Source organism: Anabrus simplex, chromosome 1 (assembly GCF_040414725.1).
Source record: "Anabrus simplex isolate iqAnaSimp1 chromosome 1, ASM4041472v1, whole genome shotgun sequence".
Taxonomy (NCBI): Eukaryota; Metazoa; Arthropoda; class Insecta; order Orthoptera; family Tettigoniidae; genus Anabrus; species Anabrus simplex.
Window position 1 is genome coordinate 1,790,252,914 of NC_090265.1, and position 23,878 is coordinate 1,790,276,791.

A 23,878-nucleotide genomic window follows, 5' to 3' on the forward strand; every position below is an offset into this window, starting at 1 on the left:
TAAATAAATCCTTAAGAATTAATATTTGCATACCAAATCCAATTCTGTTGATAACCAAATCGTAGATAAAATTGAATAAAAAAAATATAAAATGTTAATATTAGATTAGCTAATAAATCCACAATTGACTGACACAAGTGATTAATATTATACTCATCAGGACTCCCTAATAGCCTGTGAATTGCACTGGTAAAATGTTAAATAATAAGAACCAATATTAATAATAATAATAATAATAATAATATTAATAATAATAATAATATTTTTAACCTGACCTGGAATTATGATACTATTGATCCACCATCCTGATAAACCATAATGTGTTTGTGTCTGTTACCTTAGAATATTCATTTACCATAATTAATACCATTGGAATATAAACTTTATTAACAGTGCTTACTGAATTTTCTTCCTTTATAAAACAATATTTGCCAGGATAGATTATAATTTAATGAAATACCTGATACACAGTGTAAAGGCGTAAACATGACCTTCTCATAATAGGTTTTACAATACTAATAATAATAATAACATTTCTCTGAATAAACTGTTACTGACTTCCCATGTGGAATTTATACTTTCAAATATCCTCCTTCCAGGTACAATAAACAATAATTTTTAACCTGAGAATTCAGTAACCTTTAACTCACATAATGGACCTTTGTTGTTGCTGTATAAGAATCTAAAACTTTGCTTTTCATATATGCGAGTGTCTCTTTCTTAGATAGCATAAAATAATTCGGAGAAAACATATTCTCTCACTTAAAATATAATATACCCTAAATTATTCTACTATATACACCAAGCGAGCTAACACAGCCAGAAACCATAACCTAATGCCTAAATTTGCGCTAATATATACATAAATGTACATTGACATATGCACAATCTCAAATTATCGGTTTATTTCAGAGTCCAAATATATTTTAATTCGCTGAAACCTGACCACAACCCAGTACAAATATTACTGTGGTCCCCACACAATAGAATACACTGACAATGTAAAGACAATAAAGAATGCACCTAAAGATTGCTAATAAGAGGCAAATAAAAAAATAATAAAAAAATATAATATAATAATAATAATAATAATAATAATAATAATAATAATAATCATCTGTTGCAACCAACGAAAGTAGTTCCTACTAGCGAGCATTCACAACAGCTCAGTTGGGTGTACAATGTTGCCAACATAATATTAAAATGGCACTCAAAATGCATACGATAACCTTTCTCTTAGTAAGCGATATTGTGTCACAGTTAACATCATAAGCATCATTTGGTCCTTCTAAATCATACACCATCTTTGACTGGCTTATTCTCCTACTACCTTTTTCATTTACGGAGTCATTTCCATTTCATTCTGCATAAATTCTACTACATCTCAGCTATCACGCTGGCTACCTTCATTTCCAGTCATATTAGAGAATATGTTCACCATACTCTTTATTCTATATATTTTTCTACAGCCAATAACATCATGTATTACTATATGCTCATAACTATGGACCTTCAAACATCTCAAACATTCTTACCGTCACTCAATATCGTTCTTATTGCTCAACAACACTTCGATTTACCTGAACAAAAATATTTTTATTAGCACTGTCCACCCAACCGTCTAATTATGGCACTTGCCATAGCAACAAAGAAATATATGGATGTAGCTGTGTTACTGTCGCCCAACCAGAATTTTCGACAGTAACTATCATATATATGTGGTTTCATCGTTAATAATAATAATAATAATCGTATGGCCTCAGCTACCGTTTGCAGACATTGACTTCATCACTCATCTACCACGGTGTCTATGTTTGCGTCAAACAAATAAATATCTGCATAAATGAAATACTGACAATATTAATAATAATAATAATAATAATAATAATAATAATAATAATAATAATAATAATAATAGCGCAAGTATACGCAAACTGCTCATTATAATTGCCTCAAAAAAATAAAATTAAATTTAGTCGATACTGACAGATCAAATTTATACCTACAAACTATATCACACACGATTAATAATAATAATAATATTTACATTGTTCATGAACTGAATTATCCTAATTATCTGGCTGTGTACCCGGGTTTTCTAGTTATACCACCGTCACTCGCATACCTATTTACATCAAGATATCATTATCAAAGAAAAGCTTTAGATTCTACTTTAAATATGAGATTTGTACTCACATTGATGACACCTCGGGATCACCAGGACTTGAGGCAGCCATGTTGTTTTACAGATTCATGACAAACATATTAATACCATTGATCATTCTTGCTGTATCCGACATTGGCTTATATACTAATTTCCACCCGTGTTAACACTTTACACACGTTTCTTTCCTGCTCATGATATTAAATATGACAACTTGTTATAACACTCAACATTAAACACTATAATATATATATAACACACGCAGTACTCAGATATCTTGTAACTTAAGCCTGATTTCACGTACTATTCTCTAGCTCACATTTGCTTCTAATGTAGCGAAGTCTTCCGTGGGATCTGCACCCCTTTGTATACACCAAGCAGCTGGGGAAGCGTCTACCCTCACTTGACCTAAATATCTATAGATAGTGAAAGTACCTTCTCCGCTCAACGTTTCAAACACAACTAACAGCTCAGAGTAGCAGGCACAATATTATCCACTCAACTACGACTTACAATACATGTTAGAATGTATAAGTTCTTCTGCGGGCTACATATTCAAACTGTGTCATTATTTACCGCAACTACTGCATAATTCAAAGTTTCATTTCAACCCTGCGTAGATTGACCACTTATAAAATCTGTTAATCTGTTAATCCACTCACTAATGTGGTTTGAAACACTTTATCAACTCAACTTATGTTTATAAACTTGATTCCATCTCCAATATAGTAGTAAATACACATAACTCAATACAATTGTACTTGAGTACGGAGCAAAATTAAAACACGTCTGAACGCAAGCAGACTCTGGGTGATGACTGGCCAGTGGGAAGCTACTGCTCGGGGATGTTGGCGCACTTATCGGCGTAAGAACACCAAATTTTGACCCCTAAAATCCCAATTAAAATAGTGCTGGGTAGCTCCAAAATAAAGTTATTAAAAAACGAAATGCCTTGTACACACAGTTTGCATAAATTCTTGTTACTACCAGGATGCACCATGATTCTTGAACTGTTCATAATTACTCTCAGAATATAGTAGGCGTCAGTTGGACTATATCTCGTCCTGCACTGCTGAACCACTCTCCGCGCTGGCAAGGGATTCCCACTGCTGTTGCTATCGAACACCTGGGTACACAAATACTTCAATCCGTTTCCAACAAACCAGTAAGTTGGTCAAGAATTATTACAATAATTATTGACATCTCCTCTTGACATAATCTTCATTAATTACTGACCGGGATTAATTATAAGCCACATACCATTTGGTCGCGCTAATTTTGAAATTATTTGAATGCAGTGATCTGATTGGAGCGCACACTCCGATGTTCATCTGTATGGACGGGTCCATTTCAAATTAAGGGAATTCAGGTAGCTAGGACCATGATTCTCTATCTCACTCACACACTTTAGTACTTTTCCACTACTGCTGCGTAGTTTCAAAGATGACGCAATAACAGGTGTTCCAGAGATATCAATTTATTTTTAGCAGAGAAAGAAGCGTGGGTTTCTATCAAGGCTTCGTTCTCACGCACTGGCTACTAGAAATTTTTAATGCTGTCCTTTGTTTCAACCTGCCGGACTATTACTATTAGTTATTAAATACAATTATTAAAATTTAGCCAATCAGACTCATCTGATGGGTGCAGTACCTTAATTAAGGCCACGACCGCTTCCTTCCAACTCCTAGGCCTTTCCTATCCCATCGTAGCCATAGGACCTATCTGTGTCGGTGCGACGTAAAGTCCCTAGCAAAAAAAAATCAAGTAATCCTGGTAAGAGTACCATACTCAAGTTGAGGTCTTACCAGAGACAAATATGCTCTCTCCTTTACATCCTTACTACAACCCCTAAATACTCTCATAACCATGTGCAGAGATCTATAGCCTTTATTTACAATCATATTTATGTGATTACCCCAATGAAGATATTTCCTTATATTTATACCTAGGTATTTACAATGATCCCCAAAGGAAACTTTCACCCCATCGATGCATTAATTAAAACTGAGAGGACTTTTCCTATTTGTGAAACTCACAACCTGACTTTTAATCCCGTTTATCAACGTACCATTGCCTACTGTCAATCCCACAACATTATCGAGGTCATTTTGCAGTTGGTCGCAATCTTGTAACTTATTTATTACTCTGTACAGAATAACATCATCTGCGAAAAGCCTTATCTCTGATTCCACTTCTTTACACATATCATTTATATATATAAGAAAACATAAAGGTCCAATAATACTGCCTTGATGAATTCCCCTCTTAATTTTTACAGGGACAGATAAAGCTTCACCTACTCTAATTCTCTGAGTTCTATTTTCTAGAAACAGAGCCACCGTTCAGTCACTCTTTTGTCAAGTCCAATTGACCTTACTACTAGCTCAACGTTACAAGGTAACCACCGTTGGCAGCTCTGAAGATGGTCTTCCAAGGTTTCTTACTTTCACACCAGGCAAACACTGTGGTTAATTCAGGCCACGGCTCCTACCTTTCCAATCCTAGACCTTCCCCATAATTCCGACGCTGAAAACGCTCGATTTATTAGTGCGAGGTCAAACCAGTACAAAGTAACGTCGTCTTCTTCTTTTCCTCCCTGACATTTTTCCCAATATATTGCGGTCTGCAATTTATGTGGATTTGTCCCAGTTGTACGGCCGGATACCCTTCCTGTGTGTGGTATGTGGTATGTTTTAGTTACATGAGGAGAGAAACACAAACACCCAGTCTCCAAGCCAGAGAAATTAGACATAGCAGTTAAAACACTCGGTCTGGCCGAGAACCGAACCAGGGACCCTCTGAACCGAAGAGCAGTACGCTGACCATTCAGTGAAGAAGCCGGACTATTCTCTTTAACATAAAATAAAACCCAAAAGACTATCGGACCTGTGCTGTCTCTCCAGGGTTCTTCACCCTACTTAAGCAGAACGTGAAGGTGTTGCTCGTTATTGTTTAGAGAAAAAGAAAAATTTAAAGTCTCGGTTCACCGCTTCAAACTCTCTCTTCCTACATATTCCACATTTTAGTTTTCCCTGGAGACAGTTTGGTCCGCTGCACATTCCAGACCGCAAGCCACGTCTCCGTGACAAGTTCACATGTTACAGGACTCAAACACTGAAGAAGAGTTTCAAATTACTATTTTTTTTCTTTGCTTTTATTTTAAAGCAGTGACTGCAGGACTACGTGCAAACCACTGTGACGGAACAATCGAATATTGGAATTCTGTGTTTTTATAGCATCAGCGCGTTTAGTCATTTAAATAATGTAATATAAGCATTTATATTATTATGTCGAACTCCACAGCTGAATGGTTAGCATGCTACGCTTTCGTCCAATAGGTCCTGGGTTCGATTTCCAGTCGACTGCGGGATTATAACTCTCATTAGTCAATTCCAGTGGTTCGGGGCAAGATTTTTATGACACTACTTCATTAGAATTCATCTTAAGCAGGGTCCCATCCTCACAGACGAACACTCCCCTATACGGCGTCCAGTTTCACCGGCCTGCGAAGAATTTCCGGCAAAAGTAATTGTATGTGATATACAATTTAGTGTCCATATGTAAAAAATAATACCAGTTGTTTCGTATAACGTACAGATTTGTCACAAGTCCGTCTCATGTTTATGCTAATGGAGCTCCGTTGATGTAAATGAGGTTTGGGTTGGTTGTATGGAATGCAGGTATGGACATGTCAGAGAGAAAATATTGTATGTGCTCTGTTTTGGAGGGGAGTAGGTAATCATACAGGAACACCGGAAGAAGAATTAGAACCGTTGCAGTTAGCGCATGCGTAATGTCAGACAAGATGGCGTTTCTCTGTAGTCTGGGAGGAGAATCTGAGAACGTGTGTCACGCCTTTGTCTACAAGTGACAACGTGCACTTGAAGTCGATTGAGTGAACAAGTGAGTTAGTTTGTGTTAAAATGGCAAGTGGCAGTGATGTGTCAACAATTCCAACTCTTTCTGTTATATGTATACATTTAAAGGCCAGAAGCGAAATATTAAGCCATTTATAAAAAGCCTGTACTTGGCATATTTTAACATGAAGTTAGGTGATCAGGACAGGAATTTAGCACACCATATTGTATGTAAACCGTGTGTAAAAACCTACGGCAATGGTACAATGGTTTGTTGCTGTCAATACCATTCCGAATCCCAATGGCTTGGCGGGAACAAAGAAATCATTTTGACGAATGTTATTTTTGTGTGTGTAAAGTGTCCGGATTCAGTACAAAAACAAAAAGCGTATTGTGTATCCCTGCCTTGTATCTGCCATAACCCCCGTACCACATGGGCCCGACATTCCTGTCCCAAAACTACCAATACAGTTACCAGTGGGTGTGTCTCCGTCATCCGGATCATGGTGATGATGATACCTTTGTACCGGATGTTGAGGATAAGTGTGACTTAAATGATTTCGCGCGTGATCTAGGCCTCACTAAAGAAAAGAGTGAACTTTCAGGATGAGGATTAAAAGAGAGAAATGTTTTACTTACTGGGACAAACTCAGAAATCGGTAGGAAGAATTCCGGCAGATTTTGCTCACGAAGACGGACTTGTGTTTTGCTGTGATATCCCTGGCTTGATTCATCGTCTTGGAACTATTTACCAAGCAGAGGGCTGGCGTCTATTTAGTGATACCAGTAAAAGAAGTCTCAAAGGTGTTCTTCTGCACAATGGAAATAAACTTGCTTCAGTGCCAGTCGCCCATTCAACATCTCTATCACAATTTATCTATGGTGTTGCAGAAACTGCACTACAATGAACACGGATGGTTACTGGGCTGTGATTTAAAAGTGTGCGGTATCATATCAGGGCAGCAAGGAGGATATACAAAGTTCCTCTGTTTTCTGTGTGAGTGGGACTCTCGGGACAGGGATCATCACTGGTTAGTGTCTGAATGACCCAAGAGGAAACAGTTTGTGGCTGGAGAAAAAATCGTTGTAAATCGTCCATTAATTGATCCTCAATTGCCCTCTTTACATATTAAATTGGGAATTATGAAGCAGTACTTGAAGAGTTTGGGTAGGGGCAGTCCCTGCTTTCGGTAACTCTGTCAGAAATTTCCAGGAATGTCGGATGTCAAATTTAAGGAAGGTGTTTTTGACGGCCCCCAAAATTCGGAAGCTTATGAAAAATCCGATATTCAGTACGACGATGAACGAAACACAGCTTCAGGCATGGGAATCATATGCAAGTTCCTGGGTAATGTTAAAGATGTCAACTACCAACAGACTGTGGAAACCATGCTGTACAACTTCCAGATCTAGGGTTGCCGCATGAGCTTAAAATTACATTTCCTGCACAGTCATTTAGATTATTTTCCTGCAAATTTAGGAGCATTCAGAGAGGAACATGGCGAGCGGCTCCAACAGGATCTAAAAGAAATGGAACGAAGGTATCAGGGGCGATGGGACGTCTCCGTGATGTCAGTTTGTTGGTGTCTAGTGCGAGATAACACTACTGAGGAACACAAACGCAAATCCACACAGCGCTCATTCACATCAAAGTGCATCAATCAGTAGTGTTCTTGTAGTGAGATTCGTACATTCCAGCAATGAACATGTTACTTTTTCTATATTCGTTGCAATTTGTTCATGTCTCATTAAAATTACATATATTCTGTATTATGGTGTTTTCTATGGAAATTACAACAATATGTCAAATTTGGATTTCAAATAGAAAAAAATACGTAATAGGCAAAAATGGTTTACATATTTGAATTCAGCACACCTAAATTAAGGTAAATCACCTCTTCAACCTTTCGCCGGAAAGAAAATGTTTTTTCGCAGGCCGGTGAATTTATTATTATTATTATTATTATTATTATTATTATTATTATTATTATTATTATGTCCGGCTCCATGGCTAAACGGTTAGCGTGCTGGCCTTTGGTCATAGGGTCCCGGGTTCGATTCCCGGCAGGGTCGGGAATTTTAACCATAATTGGTTAATTTCGCTGGCACGGGGGCTGGGTGTATGTGTCGTCTTCATCGTCATTTCATCCTCATCACGACGCGCAGGTCGCCTACGGGTGACAAATCAAAAGACCTGCACCTGGCGACCCGAACTTGTCTTCGGACACTCCCGGCACTAAAAGCCATACGTCATTTCATTTCATTTTTTTTCATTATTATTATCATGTCCTGCTCCGTGGCTAACTGGTTAGGAAACTGTTGTTGATTCAAGAGGTCCCGGATTCGATTCCCGATCCGGTCGATGATTTTAAACTTCACTGGTTAATTCCGATAAGTAGGGAGCTGATGGAGGGGCGTTGTGTGTGTGTGTGTGTGTGTGTGTGTGTGTGTGTGTGTGTGTGTGTGTGTGTGTGTGTGTGTGTGTGTGTGTGTGTGTGTGTGTGTGTGTGTGTGTGTGTGTGTGTGTGTGTGTGTGTGTGTGTGTGTGGTCTTCAAAATTTGAATTCATCGTAGGTAGGGCGCCATCTTCACACGCGTGCAGGTCGCCATTATTTTTACCATTATTAATACTATTATTATTGTTATTATTTTTAAAAGTATCAGCACACACATTTTTAGTTTATAACCGGTTTTCAGACACTACGGTCCATCGTCAGTGGTTAAAATTTATTTAAAACTTGGTAGTCCACATGGGTATGCGCATATTATCTCGACGACACTCCATCTCTGTAGTTTGCAGTCTTGTATTGGTTCTTTCTGAGATGGTATGTATACACATAGCGTGATCCTAAAGTCCGTTAATATTGGACGAGGCAATATTTCAGCATATTGGAGGTAGAGAAGTAATAACTGACACACAGGATTGGCATGACATCGGATTTTACTGACACTAAAATAAAGTACACAAAACAACCAGCAGATGGCAGTGAACAGCAACACGTCATGTACAAATGGCCACACATACTTGACATGACGTGGGGTTTCATTGACACCAACAGCGAGTGGACAAACAGGCCAACAGATGGCACTGGACAGCAACACTTTTCACCATCATACCATTGTCTGCTGTCCATCTGACAACATTGACAAGATCTATTTTCAGTTGCTCACAGTCCTGTGACCTATTTATTATTTCGTTAACTATAACAACATCCACGAAAAGTTTCATCTGTGATTCCAGATCTCTACTCATATAATTGATGTATATAAGAAAATACAGAGGTCCGATAATACTTCCTTGGGGATCCCCTGTAAATCATTACTTCAACAGTTTTCTGAATTCTGCCTTCTAGAAATGTAGCCACCCATTCAGTCACTCTTTTTAGCAACAATCTCCCTTGATGTACCCTGTCAAGGCCTGGGATAGATCAATAGCGATACAGTTCATTTGACCTCCTGGACTTAAAATATCTCAAATATCGGCACGTAGTTCTACTACACAAACTGAATATGGCCTAAAAATAAGAAAATCTATTGCTAACTATGTTCTCCATCGAGGGCGTATCCAACTAATAAGGTATGGGTTCATAAAACTTCCGCCTTCATTAATATGTGCTATGCATTATTCACATTCTCATTATATTAAACACGCATTTTGATCATATCTCAGCATCAGTTTATGTTGTGAGGATTACAAGCAGTTATGTGCGTATAATGCGGCCATTATGTGTTAAGAGCCGTCATTATATTGTATGCATTTAGCCGTTGAATATTCAGCAGTTTAAGAACTCCCGATATGACCTGTAGATCTCAAATCAATGCTAATGAGCGCCAGGATCTCAAAGAGCAGCGTGCATCTGTCTTTGTGTTTGCGGGGTTGCTGAGTTAATTTCCATCCGACTCCATCTCCAGAAGTTCATTGAGATAAGTTCTGTGTTTACTACATGGTCCCAGCTGAGTCATGCATTGATTTCATTTACTTATGCCAGGAATCTCTTATTTATATTTCTCTCCGAACTTCCTTGAGAAAATCAGATGGCAGAGCGCTGGCCTTCTGAACTCAAGGGATACGAGTAAACAACTGGAACTGGAATCATAGGTACAGCTTTTTGCGGATCATGTTGTTCTGTATAGATTAATAAGATTGTGAGCAACTTCAAAATACCTTGACAATGGCGTACCTAGGTGTTAGTATGAGGAAAGATCTCCATTGGGGTAATCACATAAATCACATAATCACACGAATGGGATTGTAAATGGGATCTCTGCACATGGTTGTAGTAAGGATGTAAACGAGAGGGCACGTAAGTCTCTGGTAAGACCCCACTAGAGTATGGTTCCAGTGTAAGGGACCCTCACCAGGATTACCTGATTCGAGAACTGGAAAAATCCAAAGAAAAACAGATCGATTTGTTCTGGATGATTTCCGACAAAACTGTAGGGTTGCGAAAATGTTGCGAAGTTTGGACTGGGGAGACTTGGGAGAGAGGAGACGAGCTGCTCAACTAAGTGGTATGTTCCGAGCTGTCAGTGGACAGATGGCGTGGGAGGACATCAGTAGACGAATAAGTTTGAGTGGTGTCTTTAAAAGTAGGAATGATCACAATCTGAAGATAAATTTGGGATTGAAGAGGACAAATAGGGGCAAAATTTCGGTTATAGGCAGAGGAGTTAGGGATTGGAATAATTTACCAAAGGAGATATTCAATAAATTTGCAATTTCTTTGCAGTTATTTAAGAAAAGGCTAGGTAAAGAATATATAGGGAATCTGCCACTTGGGCGACTGCCCTAAATGCAGATCAGTAGTGATTGAAGTTGGCGTGTTGGATCCCGGCTCATTGTGGTAGTATCGGTAGATTTACAGGCACATAGAACCCCTGCGAGACAAAATTCCGGCACCTGGGCATCTCCCGATAAAATAACAAACTATGAGTGTGTTATTATTATTACTATTATTATTATTATTATTATTATTATTCCCATTCATGTTTGTTTGTTTGTTTGTTTGTTTGTTTGTTTGTTTGTTTGTTTGTTTGTTTGTTTGTTTGTTTGTTTGTTTGTTTGTTTGTTTGTTTGTTTGTTTGTTTGTTTGTTTGTTTGTTTGTTTGTTTGCGCCCTCTTGCATGATCCTTTTCATCTCCCTCTGTACATCAGTGGTAGAGATGCCGAAGTCACAGATTCCAACACGGTAGAGGAAGTCGGTTTATCGAAGGGCGAAAGAGAAGTCCGTTTGACACTGTACATGTCGTATAATGTCCTGTAAAATATCTCTGATGAAATAATTGGTGTTAACCCACAAAATTAATCAACAGCTCAAACATAAGTCGCCAAACAGGGTCCCGCTTTCTCTCTTGAATTTAGTGGAGTAAAGTTCAACAACGATATTGACGAGCAGACAAACTAAATGATATCAAATCTAATGCCTGTAAAATGATAGCTGAATCTATATTATTATTATTATTATTATTATTATTATTATTATTATTATTAATATTATTATTGTAATTATTGTTATTAGCCGGAGCCACGGTGTAGGGATATCGTGCCTGTGTCTCATCCTCAGGTCCCGCGTTCGATTCCCGACTAGGCCAGTGATTTTGCCTGGTCCTGAGGGCTGGATTACAACTGACAAGCTATCTGACGGTGAAATAGCGGCCCCGGTCTAGAAAGCCAAGAATAGCGGCCGAGAGGGTTTGTCATAATCTGTAGGCCTTCGGGCTAAGTAGCGGTGGCTTCGTAGGGCATGGCCCCACGCGACCATGGAGTTTGGGGTTTGGTTTTCAAGGATGGGAAAGTGATATTATTGGGGATTAAGTGACCATGTCCTTAATTAAGGTATAGCCCCGGCATTCGCCAAGTGTAAAAATGGGAAACCACGGAGAAACATCTTCAGGGCCGCCGACAGTGAGATACGAACATACCATCTTCTAAATGCAAGCTACGCGAGGCAAACCGCACAGCTAACTTGCTCGGTCATACGAGTAACTGCGTAATGTTATTCGAACTGCGACTTTTAGGAAATTCAGACTAAGTAAACAACATTTCAAAAAGTCTTGTTTTTGTAAGTGGCCGTACGTATCTTTGATAAAATGAAGATAATTCTCAAATTTCCCTTGCACGATCACAAGGTGAGCATAGTTAAAAATTATTCCCTGTAGTAATATTCTTTATTCGCGACACTTAAACACAGCGCCCAGTACTTTTAAAATGTACAGCGTGACCCAAAAGTCCGTTAACATTTGACGAGGCAGTTCTTCGCGGTAATAACTGACACATTATTGGCCTGACATGGGGTTTTATTGACACCAAAATAAAATACACAAACTGGCCAACAGATGACGCTTCATCCGATACACAAGCAAACATTAGCATAATAATCGAGGTTTAGCAAAGACGATGTTCTTTATAGCGCATGCTCAGCATGTCGGTCGTCATTACCTGTAGTCGAGGAACAATGTTGTGAACAGCACTGTAGACCGTAGTTATGGTGATATATTACCGTCGGAACTTGTCTCTAGCATCCCTAATGCGGTCGGAGGATCGCGGTACACTTGCATATTCCACAACCAATAATCACACTGATTGAGGTCGGGGGACTAGGGAGGCCATGCATGATGGAAGTGGCGGTTCAGCACTCGATCCTAGCCAAACGATGTGCGTAAAAAATCTTTCAGACGTGTAGCAATACAGGGCGGAGCGCCATCCCGTACAAACGTCGTACTTTCCAGCAGGTGTTTCTCGGCCAGGCGAGGAATGAAGCAATTCTCTTGGCGTCAATAAAACCCCATGTCATGTCAAGCAGGTGTGGCCAGTTGTACCTCACGTGTTGCTGTCCAGCGTCATCTGTTGAACATTTTGTCTACTTTGTTTTGACGTCAATAACACCTCGTGTCATGTCAAGCAGGTGTGGCCATTTGTACCTGACGTGTTGCTGTCCAGCGTCATCTGTTGGACATTTTGTCTACTTTATTTTGGTGTCAATAAAACCCCATGTCATGTCAAGCAGGTGTGGTCATTTGGTACCTGACGTGTTGCTGTCTAGCGTCATCTGTTGGAGATTCTGTCTACTTTATTTTGGTGTCAATAAAACCCCATGTCATGTCAAGCAGGTGTGGCCATTTGTATCTGACGTGTTGCTGTCCAGCGTCATCTGTTGGACATTTTGTCTACTTTATTTTGGTGTCAATAAAACCCCATGTCATGTCAAGCAGGTGTGGTCATTTGGTACCTGACGTGTTGCTGTCTAGCGTCATCTGTTGGAGATTCTGTCTACTTTATTTTGGTGTCAATAAAACCCCATGTCATGTCAAGCAGGTGTGGCCATTTGTATCTGACGTGTTGCTGTCCAGCGTCATCTGTTGGACATTTTGTCTACTTTATTTTGGTGTCAATAAAACCCCATGTCATGTCAAGGAGGTGTGACCATTTGTACCTGACGTGTTGCTGTCCAGCGTCATCTGTTGGACATTTTATCTACTTTATTTTGGCGTCAATAAAACCTCATGTCATGTCAAGCAGGTGTGGCCAGTTGTACCTGATGTGTTGCTGTCCAGCGTCATCTGTTGGACATTTTGTGTACTTTATTTTGGTGTCAATAAAACCCCATGTCATGCCAATTAATACGTCTCTACCTCCAATATTCCGTTAAGTATTGCCTCGTCAAATGTTTATGTACTTTCGGATCACACTGTATGAACAATTGATCTGTCTCTAGCCACACTCTTTGCCGTATTGATGCTTCTTAACGCCTCGTATTTGTACTTAGAAACAACACCACCACATGTTTCCAGATGGCCGGCCTGCGAGAGCTCCAGGCACCCCAGGGACACCTCGACGCCCTCTGCAGGACGATGACGACTCGTGCCCCGTGGTGCTCTGTGAGCGTGACATGTACAGTCTGCATCGCAATGTCCCGGCGCTGCGGCGACGTGACGTGGATACCACCACCATTAGGCAGCACTACTACCCCGAGGGTGGCTGGGGGTGGATAGTGTGTGGTGCTGGCTTCCTCGTCCATCTTCTCACCTCCGGTCTTCAGCTCGCCTTCGGGCTGCTCTACGTGTACGCGCTGCACCACCTGGGGGAACCACAGTCACCTATGGATGCTGGTAAGTTACTAACAGAAGTCCCATCTGTGTGATAGGTGTTGTCTTCCTCCACACCAAGAATAGCAGAGTCATTTCCGTAAAGGCCAAGAAGACCCTTAGAGATATGGAAGGTAAGACGGCTCTCACTATTCGTAACCTCAGTTAGTTATCTTCCCGGCCATTTTAGCCACCAAACAGGAAGCCTATTACCAACTACTTTGAGCTTTATGCAAACGACATCCTCCATACCGTCAGGTAATTCTTATATCTCTCTCCTTTATTACAAGTGATATCTCTCCCTCGTAACACACCCCTTCCTGGACAAGAGCCTCACTTCCGGCAGTTATGTTTCTAAGAACGCAAATATCTCAACATTTTCCACAAGCTCGAACACTCCAGTCACACTTCGTGCTTTACTTCTTGTATGTATTTGCTTATCAACTTAAAACAGGGATTTCCAAATGGCAGACCGCGAGAACTTTAAAGAATTATTTTTAAACTGTGAAGGATATTTACAAAAAATATTTCATAGATCATTCAAAATGTATTAATATTTATACCCTTTATAGACCCAAGACAGAACTATTCGCTTGGGCTGAATAGATTATTGTTTATTTTAAAACTTAAAATCCAAACTTCGGAGGAAAATGAGCCCTCACAAATGCCAGTGCTGGATCTTTAAACCATTATTAAAATGGGTATGGGATCCATACTAAATCTTGAACTCCGTGCCAAACTCACTGTGGAGATTTTATGCAACGTAACGTGCAGTGAATACCAAGAAATACTTTAATTGCCACTGGTGGAAGAAACGGTTTCAATTCTTCGTTCTTCTCTCATTGGTTGTACTGGCTGGTACATGCACGCACATTAATGGTGTCCCGATATAAACAATCAACACTGCCCCACTCCAGTACTAAAAAGGAGGGGAGAGAGTGAAGGTATAGTGTTGAAGGCCACTCCAGTACTGAAAAGGAGGGGAGAGAATGAAGGTATAGTTTTGAAGGCCACTCCAGTACTGAAAAGGAGGGGAAGTGAATGAACAGGTAGTGCTGAATACACAGTGTGTGTATTCCGGCGTTATACTGTAACATTGTAATAAGATGGCTCCTATCCTATCACATGTGAATCGAGGCCGTATTATTGGCATGTGGGAGGCTCACATGGTTCCAAGCAATAGCACAAGCAATACCATGCAGTCTTAAGACAGTTTGGAGATGGATAGAAATATGGCAAGAACGAGGTGAAGAAGGATTGGTAGACCCGACATAACGCAGCTACAAAATATTCCTAACTAGTATAAAATACTTTTCGCTTAAAAACCTCCTTTACCTCTTAATACTGTAATTAACAGAGTAGGTTACTCTTTAATTTTTTATGTTAAAATGCTATTTGTTCGGGGCGTCGAACTATATAGAGTTCTTTTGCCCCTGCTTGCACTATATATGAACCTGCATGTAATTGGAATTGCGGAAGTGTTGAGTGTCGAATGTGAGAAACGTTAAGGACAACACAAACACGCAGTCCCCAGGCCAGGGATATAATCATTTACAATTAAAACCCCCTTTCCCGGCCGAGAATCGAACCCGGGGCGGCCGGACGCGTTGCCCCGTATACCGCGGGGCCGGACGAGTAGGTAACCTAATGCTGTACTTCAATACATCCGCCATTATGCCCATTTCGATCACAACGATGTCTTGTAGCGGGCTGTCTGCATGCAGTCCATGCAGCAATGCGTTAAGCGAGAAGGTGAGTCATTGTGCCTTCGACACTACCCCTTCACTCCCTTCCCCAATGTTTTGTACTGGATTGGCCTTCAACACTACCCCTTCACTCTCTCCTCTTCTTTTCAGTACTGGAGTGGGGCAGTGTTGATTGTTTATGTCGGGACACCATTAATGTGCACGTCTGTACGCAGTGCTGCACACTTGAAGACATTTTCAGGGAAATATATTGGTGGGATTTTCCCCTCACACTACTCCCACTAAATTGTCCTCCTTTAACTTTTGTTTTGACTACATTATTAATTTCAGTTTTTCTTTTGGTATTTCTTTTAATCTTTGTCATTTTTCAAACATTAATTCAAATGAACTGATATTGTTGGGTGCTCTTCTGTCAAATTCAACTGTCCTGAGTATAATAGTCTTTAGGTTTAATTTCACTCTTTTATGCAATTGTAAAATAGTGTTTAGAAATTAAAGTTATTAAATTTTACGAAAATTTGCCTTTTATTGAAGTGCGTCCTGCGATCCTACCTAAGGTTGCCGACGTGGCCCTCGAGTACTTACAAATTGGAAACCCGTTATTTAGACTATACTTCCACGATGAGAGCTATAGATTCCCCCTACCACCTTTTCTTCCCGTTGATTTCGCTTTACATCCACGGGATTCCCCTTTTCGGGCCCAATGCCTTTCAGATTATATTCTTGTTCATTTTTCTTAGGATCTTCTATTTGCTAGTGCTTTTTACAGCTACTGGTGCTTAGTCCCCCATTCAACATCAGGTGTTAAACATTTACTCACGAGCCACCACTCGCCACAACTGACAATGTCCTCATTCTCTGTAGCTGTCAGCAAACCCGCTGGCACGTGCTCTATTCCTGTTTCCTGCAAGTCATCACTCATTCTCCCGCTTTGTTAGCCACCAGATATTGACCAGGTATTCATTTCCAGTATTGACTGAGTGAACTCCAGGGTCAAGTGTTTCTCCAGAAGTCGCAGTTGCGTTATTATATATAGTGTATTTCGACTAGTCTCGAAAATATCCCTGTGGGAGGGAGGATGAAATATACCCAATTACTCTCACCCTGTACTAGAATGTGTCACCTCTCCGTCCGTGGGCTCTCCACTTACGAATGGGAGTATTGAGGCCTCGGCTACAAGACATCTATCCGCCCTGGGACACTAATCCAAGCGTCCCCTAAAACACAATGAAGTGACAGTGCACTAGGGAAGATATGTACCCTGCTTGCAATATCTGCCAGTTTTTGCCTTTCATATCAAAAATTAAGTTTCTTGTAGCACACCATGATTTAATTTCAGAGAATTACAACATCATATCAATGTCCAAGTTTTCAGGCCTCTACAACAGTGAGATAATCAGCGTTTATTCCCAGTGTGGCAACGGGCTCGTCAGTTGGAATGCCAGTTAAGGTTTCTTGGGCGGACACGGACATTTTTACGTGCTATGGGGGACGACTTGATTAAATACGAACTCCTATCCACCAAATTCAGGAGCGATAGATAACGTAATCGTAGTGACAAGAAGTTAACTCACCAGCTATTTGATTGTCGACACAGTGGTCGTGCACTATAAATGTGGATACTCCGAGCTGCGACAATGTTTACAGTCAAATGAAAAACACTCTGTGCAGCGCCGAGGGAATTGCTTTAATATGATAGCCTCGTGAATAAAGTTACATGCTTCTCTACTGAAGTCCAGATTCACTTAACTGCCCCTCTGCACAGCTGAAATGGTTGATGCTTTACAGTCCTGATATGACCCAAGCTCGTGCCCCGATAAAACTCTGGAAAAAAAGTTCTTGGTACATGTAAATAAGAGAGAAACACATGAATATGCAAGATGCGGCAGGTTGGATTAAAGGGCGACCCCCAGCATACAACTACGGTTAGATTAAAATGTCAGAGGAAAGACAAGTTACTGTGGTCAGCGAGTACGTTTAACATTCCAGCAAAAGAACGCTTAGGATAGGGAAATATACCTGGATTGAATGTTAATAAATGGGAACCGGGTAATGTCCCAGTCTAATGCTCAGTACATTTCTTTAATTGCACGCCATTTACCAGATCTCTGTGGCCCACATTGTGACAGAGGGAAAGCCTCTGTTTTTAAATAATTGCACCATTCGCACAAGAATGTAACCATTGCAGCAGTTAGCAAACTGTTGAATACATTTACCTCCAAAGGACATAAAAACCTTCAGCATGTCTCTCCTTTAAATTCATTTTCCTTTCCATAAAACAACCACCGAGCAAGAGGCTGAGCAGTTTAGATCACGTAGCTCTCAGCTTGCATTCGGGAGATGGTGGATTCGTTCGCTCATTGTCGGCAGCTTTGAAGATTATTTTCCGTGGTTTTCCATTTTCATACCAGCCAAATGCTGGGCCTGCACCTTAATTAAAGCCGCGATCGCTTCCTTCCCACTCCTAGTCCGTTCTTATACCATCGTCACCATAAGACCTATCTGTGTTGGTGCAACGTGCAGCAAATTAAACAAAACATGGTGTGGGTTACTATAGTCACGTCCTAGTTCGTGAACCATGGGCAACGGCTGAGTGGCCTAGTAAGTGGTCCAGAGAGTCGGGATACCAGTTGCTATGGAATGGGAATGGGCATCTCGGACAGATTCTGAGTCGTGGCCCTCCTTGTGCTCAAGCGGCTAGGAATATAGGCCTACAATTCACCGGTGGTCCATAACCCGTTAGAGGAGAGATCCTCACATGGACTATGTGCAAGTAGGGTAGCATCCTGCTTCATAAATTTACCGAGCTCAGAATATTTTAAGCAAGCCTCGGACCTATGGGAGTAATGGAGTCCCACTCCCATTTGACAGGCGAGGGACTCCTTGGAAACAACTTGACGAACGAAATGGAATTCGATGGGGATCTAACAGTATTAATGGGGCTTATGGAAGAAAGAAAGCAGAACTGGCTGAGTCAGCAAAGAGGATGCATCTCGATGTGCTAGGAGTAAGTGATATTCGGGTAAGGGGAGATAACGAGGAAGAGATAGGAGATTATAAGGTGTACTTGACGGGTGTTAGAAAGGGAAGGGCAGAGTCTGGGGTAGGGCTCTTTATCAGAAATACCATTGCACGGAACATAGTTTCTGTTAGGCACGTAAATGAGCGAATGATGTGGGTAGATTTGTCAGTTGGAGGAATTAGGACAAGAATTGTGTCCGTGTATTCACCGTGTGAGGGTGCAGATGAGGATGAAGTGGACAAGTTTTATGAAGCATTGAGTGACATCGTGGTCAGGGTCAACAGCAAGGATAGAATAGTGCTAATGGGCGATTTCAATGCGAGAGTTGGAAATAGAACTGAAGGATACGAAAGGGTGATTGGTAAATGTGTGGAAGATATGGAAGCTAATGGGAATGGGAAGCGTTTGCTGGACTCCTGTGCTAGTATGGGTTTAGCAGTTACGAATACATTCTTCAAGAATATGGCTATTCACCGCTACACATTGGAGGCTAGGAGTACCAGATCCATAATAGACTATATCTTAACCGACTTCGTATCCAGGAAATCTATTAGGAATGTACGAGTTTTCCGGGTATTTTTCGATGATATAGACCACTATCTGATCTGTAGTTAACTATGTATCTCTAGGCCTAGGGCCGACGCAGGCAGGGATTTGTACGCAGATGAAGGAAACAGAGCGAAACAAATAGTAGTTGAATCCAAAAAGAAGTCGTGGGAAGACTTTGGTAATAACCTGGAAAGGCTAGGTCAGGCAGAAGGGAAACGTTTCTGGACAGTAATAAAGAATCTTAGGATGTGAGAGAAAAAGAAAATTAAGAGTGTTTTGAGTAATTTACGTGAACTCATAATAGATCCCAGGGAATCACTGGAGAGGTGGAGGGAATATTTTGAACATCGCCTCAACGTAAAAGGAAATCTTCCTGGTGGTGCTGCGAACAGCCAAGCTCATGTAGAGGAGGAAAATGATGTTGGTGAAATTACGCTTGAGGAAGTGGAGAGAATGGTAAATAAACTCCACTGTCAATCAATCATTCACTACTGATCTGCATTTAGGGCAGTCACCCAGGTGACAGATTCCCTATCTGTTGTTTTTCCTAGCCTTTTCTTAAACGATCGCAAAGAAATTGGAAAATTATTGATCATTTCCCTTGGTAAGTTATTCCAATCCGTAACTCCCCTTCCTATAAACGAATATTTGCCCCAATTTGTCCTCTTGAATTCCAACTTTATCTTCATATTGTGATCTTTCCTACTTTTAAAGACTCCACTCAAAATTATTCGTCTACTGATGTCCTCCCACGCCATCTCTCCACTGACAGCTCGGAACATACCACTTAATCGAGCAGCTCGTCTCCTTTCTCCCAAGTCTTCCTAGCCCAAACTTTGCAACATTTTTGTAACACTACTCTTTTGTCGGAAATCACCCAGAACAAATCGAGCTGCTTTTCTTTGCATCTTTTCCAGTTCTTGAATGAAGTAATCCTGGTGAGGGTCCCATACACTGGAACCATACTCTAGTTGGGGTCTTAGGAGAGACTTATATGCCCTCTCCTTTACATCCTTACTGCAACTCCTAAATACCCTCGAAACCATGTGCAGAGATCTGTACCCCTTATTAACGATCATATTTATGTGATTACCCCAATGAAGGTCTTTCCTTATATTAACACCTAGATACTTACAATGATCCCCAAAAGGAACTTTCACCCCATCAACGCAGTAATTAAAACTGAGAGGACTTTTCCTATTTATGAAACTCACAACCTGACACTTAACTCCGCTTATCATCATACCATTGGCTACTGTCCATCTCATAACACTATCGAGGTCACCCTGCAGCCGCTCACAATCTTGTAACTTATTTATTACTTTGTACAGAATAACATCATCTGCAGCAGGAATTCCTGAAATAAGACATGAAATCGTGAAGTATAGTGGGAAGGGAGGGTGCAATCAGTCGTTGAGAGGAAGTTGGATGAAAACCAGTGTGGTTTCAGACCACAGGGGGGCTGTCAGGATCAGATTTTCAGTATGCGCCAGGTAATTGAAAAATGCTACGAGAGAAATAGGCAGTTGTGTTTATGTTTCGTAGATCTAGAGAAGGCATATGACAGGGTACTGAGGGAAAAGATGTTCGCCATACTGGGGGCCTATGGAATTAAAGGTGGATTATTAAAATCAATCAAAGGCATTTATGTTGACAATTGGGCTTCAGTGAGAATTGATGGCAGAATGAGTTCTTAGTTCAGGGTACTTACAGGGGTTAGGCAAGGCTGTAATCTTTCACCGTTGGTGCTCGTAGTTTACATGGATCAACTGCTGAAAGGTATAAAATGGCAGCGAGGGATTCAGTTAGGTGGAAATGTAATAAGCAGTTTGGCCTATGCTGACGACTTGGTCTTAATGGCAGACTGTGCCGAAAGCCTGCAGTCTAATATCTTGGGACTTGAAAATAGGTGCAATGAGTATGGTATGAAAATTAGCCTTTCGAAGGCTAAATTGATGTCAGTGGGTAAGAAATTCAACAGAACTGAATGTCAGATTGGCGATACAAAACTAGAACAGGTTGATAATTTCAAGTACTTAGGTTGTGTGTTCTCCCAAGATGGTAATTTAGTAAGTTAGATTGAATCAAGGTGTCGTAAAGCTAATGCAGTGAGCTCGTAGTTGCGATCAACAGTATTCTGTAAGAAGAAAGTCAGCTCCCAGACTAAACTACAGTATTTTTACATCGGTCTGTTTTCAGACCAACTTTGCTTTACGGAAGCGAAAGCTGGGTGGACTCAGGATATCTTATTCATAAGTTAGAAGTAACAGACATGAAAGTAGCAAGAATGATTGCTGGTACAAACTGGTGAGAACAATGGCAGGAGGGTACTCGGAATGAGGAGATAAAGGCTAATTTAGGAATGAACTCAATGGATGAAGCTGTACGCATAAACTGGCTTCGGTGGTGGGGTCATGTGGGGCGAATGGAGGAGGATAGGTTACCTAGGAGAATAATGAACTCTGTTATGGAGGGTAAGAGAAGTAGAGGTAGACCAAGACGACGAAGGTTAGACTCAGTTTCTAACGATTTAAAGATAGGAGGTATAGAACTAAATGAGGTCACAGCACTAGTTGCAAATAGAGGATTTTGGCGACGTTTACTACATTCACAGGGGCTTGCAGACTGAACACTGAAAGGCATAACAGTCTATAATGATAATATATGTATATATGTAATTTATTAATAATTCAATCAATCAATGAATCAATCTCTTCGTTACTGGGAGTGAAGAGTTTCCTTCGCTTTTCAGCATGCATGAATGAATTCTCATTCATTCTTGATGGATGCAGAGTTTCTCCGTCCCCACCAACCTCTCCAGTGTCCCGCAGGGCAGTGTCCTAGGTGCCCTCCTTTTTACGCTGTTTATTGATGACCTTATCGATACTATTTCCTATCATTCATGTGAAATCCTTCTCTTTACAGATGATTTTAAAATGCTTCAAGCAGATCGATTCTCCCACAGATACAATCTATTTGCAAAGTGCATTTTATTCACTGTCAGGTTGGTGTACTACATGGCGTCTTAAACCTCATCGCTCCAAGTGTTTCAACATTTCATTCACACTTCGTAAATTCCCTGTTCTACAAGAATGTCACCTACTGAACCAACAGATTGCAATTGTTGACAATCAAAAAGACTTAGGGGTGCATTTTGACAGTAAATTCTTGTTTGTATCGCACATAAACAGGGTCACCTCAACGTGCTGTGTTACTCTACAGGTTTTGTGATATCACACATGTAAACTCCCTCAGAGCACTCTACGTTTTCTGTATGTTACCTATTGTTGAATACCCCTCTTCAGTCTAGTCCGTATCTGCTTCTTCAAATCTCAGCCACCTTGACCGTGAACAATCTTTTTACTGTGCTAGCGTCAGAACCAGGGTCCCTTGCCTGCCGCAACTTAATCACTATCCACACTTGGGAAACTGAAACTCAAGACTCTTTCTGCTCGGAGGAAAGTAGCGGACCTAAAGCTGCTATACCAAGCAGCTAATGGTCTATTTAGGTCTCCAGATGTAGTTTCCTTATTCCCCTCCACGTCCCATCCCGTAATACCAGATTGAAGACCCTATTCCATATTCCTTACTCCTGGCTTTCTCTCACCAAAAGATCCTTTCCTGTACGTATTCCAGCAGTGTTTAATACCTTATCTGTCAACAAGAATCTAGACATCGTCGTATCGTTTCCTTCCTTCTGTCATGATATTTACCATATAACTTAATTTTCCTTCTTGATTTTTTCCTATTTCTTCTCCTGCATTTACTGCCAATGTATTTTCCTTCGTTAACGTCGTTGTTATAATTAGGGAGCGGATTTTTACGTGCTAAAAATGTGAAAAATATTTATTTTTTATGTGCTGAAAAACTTTAAAATATGTGATTAAAAATTGAAATTATGTTCCTTTAAATATCACATAACTAGTCGCGCTCAAGAAGTACATAAGTATAATGTTTTGTATTAGAATATGGTGCTACCAAACGTGCTCCTTAAGGCAAAATGGTGTCTGTGTATGGAAACGTGCTGTATGGTATATTAATTTTTGATATGCCAGAGTAGATATTATGAATGGTTATTTTTTAAAGGTAATGATTTGCTTAAATATGGCAAAAGCAACCTATCATCTTTGAAAAAATAATACAAGTTCGTACTCACCCATCACACGCTGGAGTATTAATTGCTAGAAGTAGTCTCAGAATTGCAGTGAACAACAAAGGTCATCTCCAAATTGTCCATCACAAATGCATGCCGATTATCTCTAAAGAACGCCTTACACTGCAAAAACGATCGCTCCACATCACAGGAAGTCAGGCGAGCATAGTTAAAGAGAGGAATATCACCAACAATAACGTCATCAATTTCGCCAACATGAGCACCCTCTAATACATTAGAAATTTGGCACATTGTTTGAAATCCTCTGTTTTTCCTGAACAAATTTTGATATTTGACCTTTAACAGTCCCTGTACCTGCGAAGCCGGGAGTGAATCTAATTT

The 23,878-nt window shown here is 40.4% G+C and overlaps 1 protein-coding gene across 1 annotated transcript in view; it reads left to right on the forward strand.

Annotated features, from left to right (window-relative positions):
* LOC136858807 (monocarboxylate transporter 4) overlaps nucleotides 1–23,878 on the forward strand; it is a 286,138-nt gene that overhangs the window by 216,984 nt on the left and 45,276 nt on the right. The window contains exon 2 of the mRNA XM_067138624.2: nucleotides 13,813–14,130. Coding sequence (XP_066994725.2) covers nucleotides 13,813–14,130 — 318 coding nt within the window. The remainder of the gene's footprint in view (nucleotides 1–13,812; nucleotides 14,131–23,878) is intronic.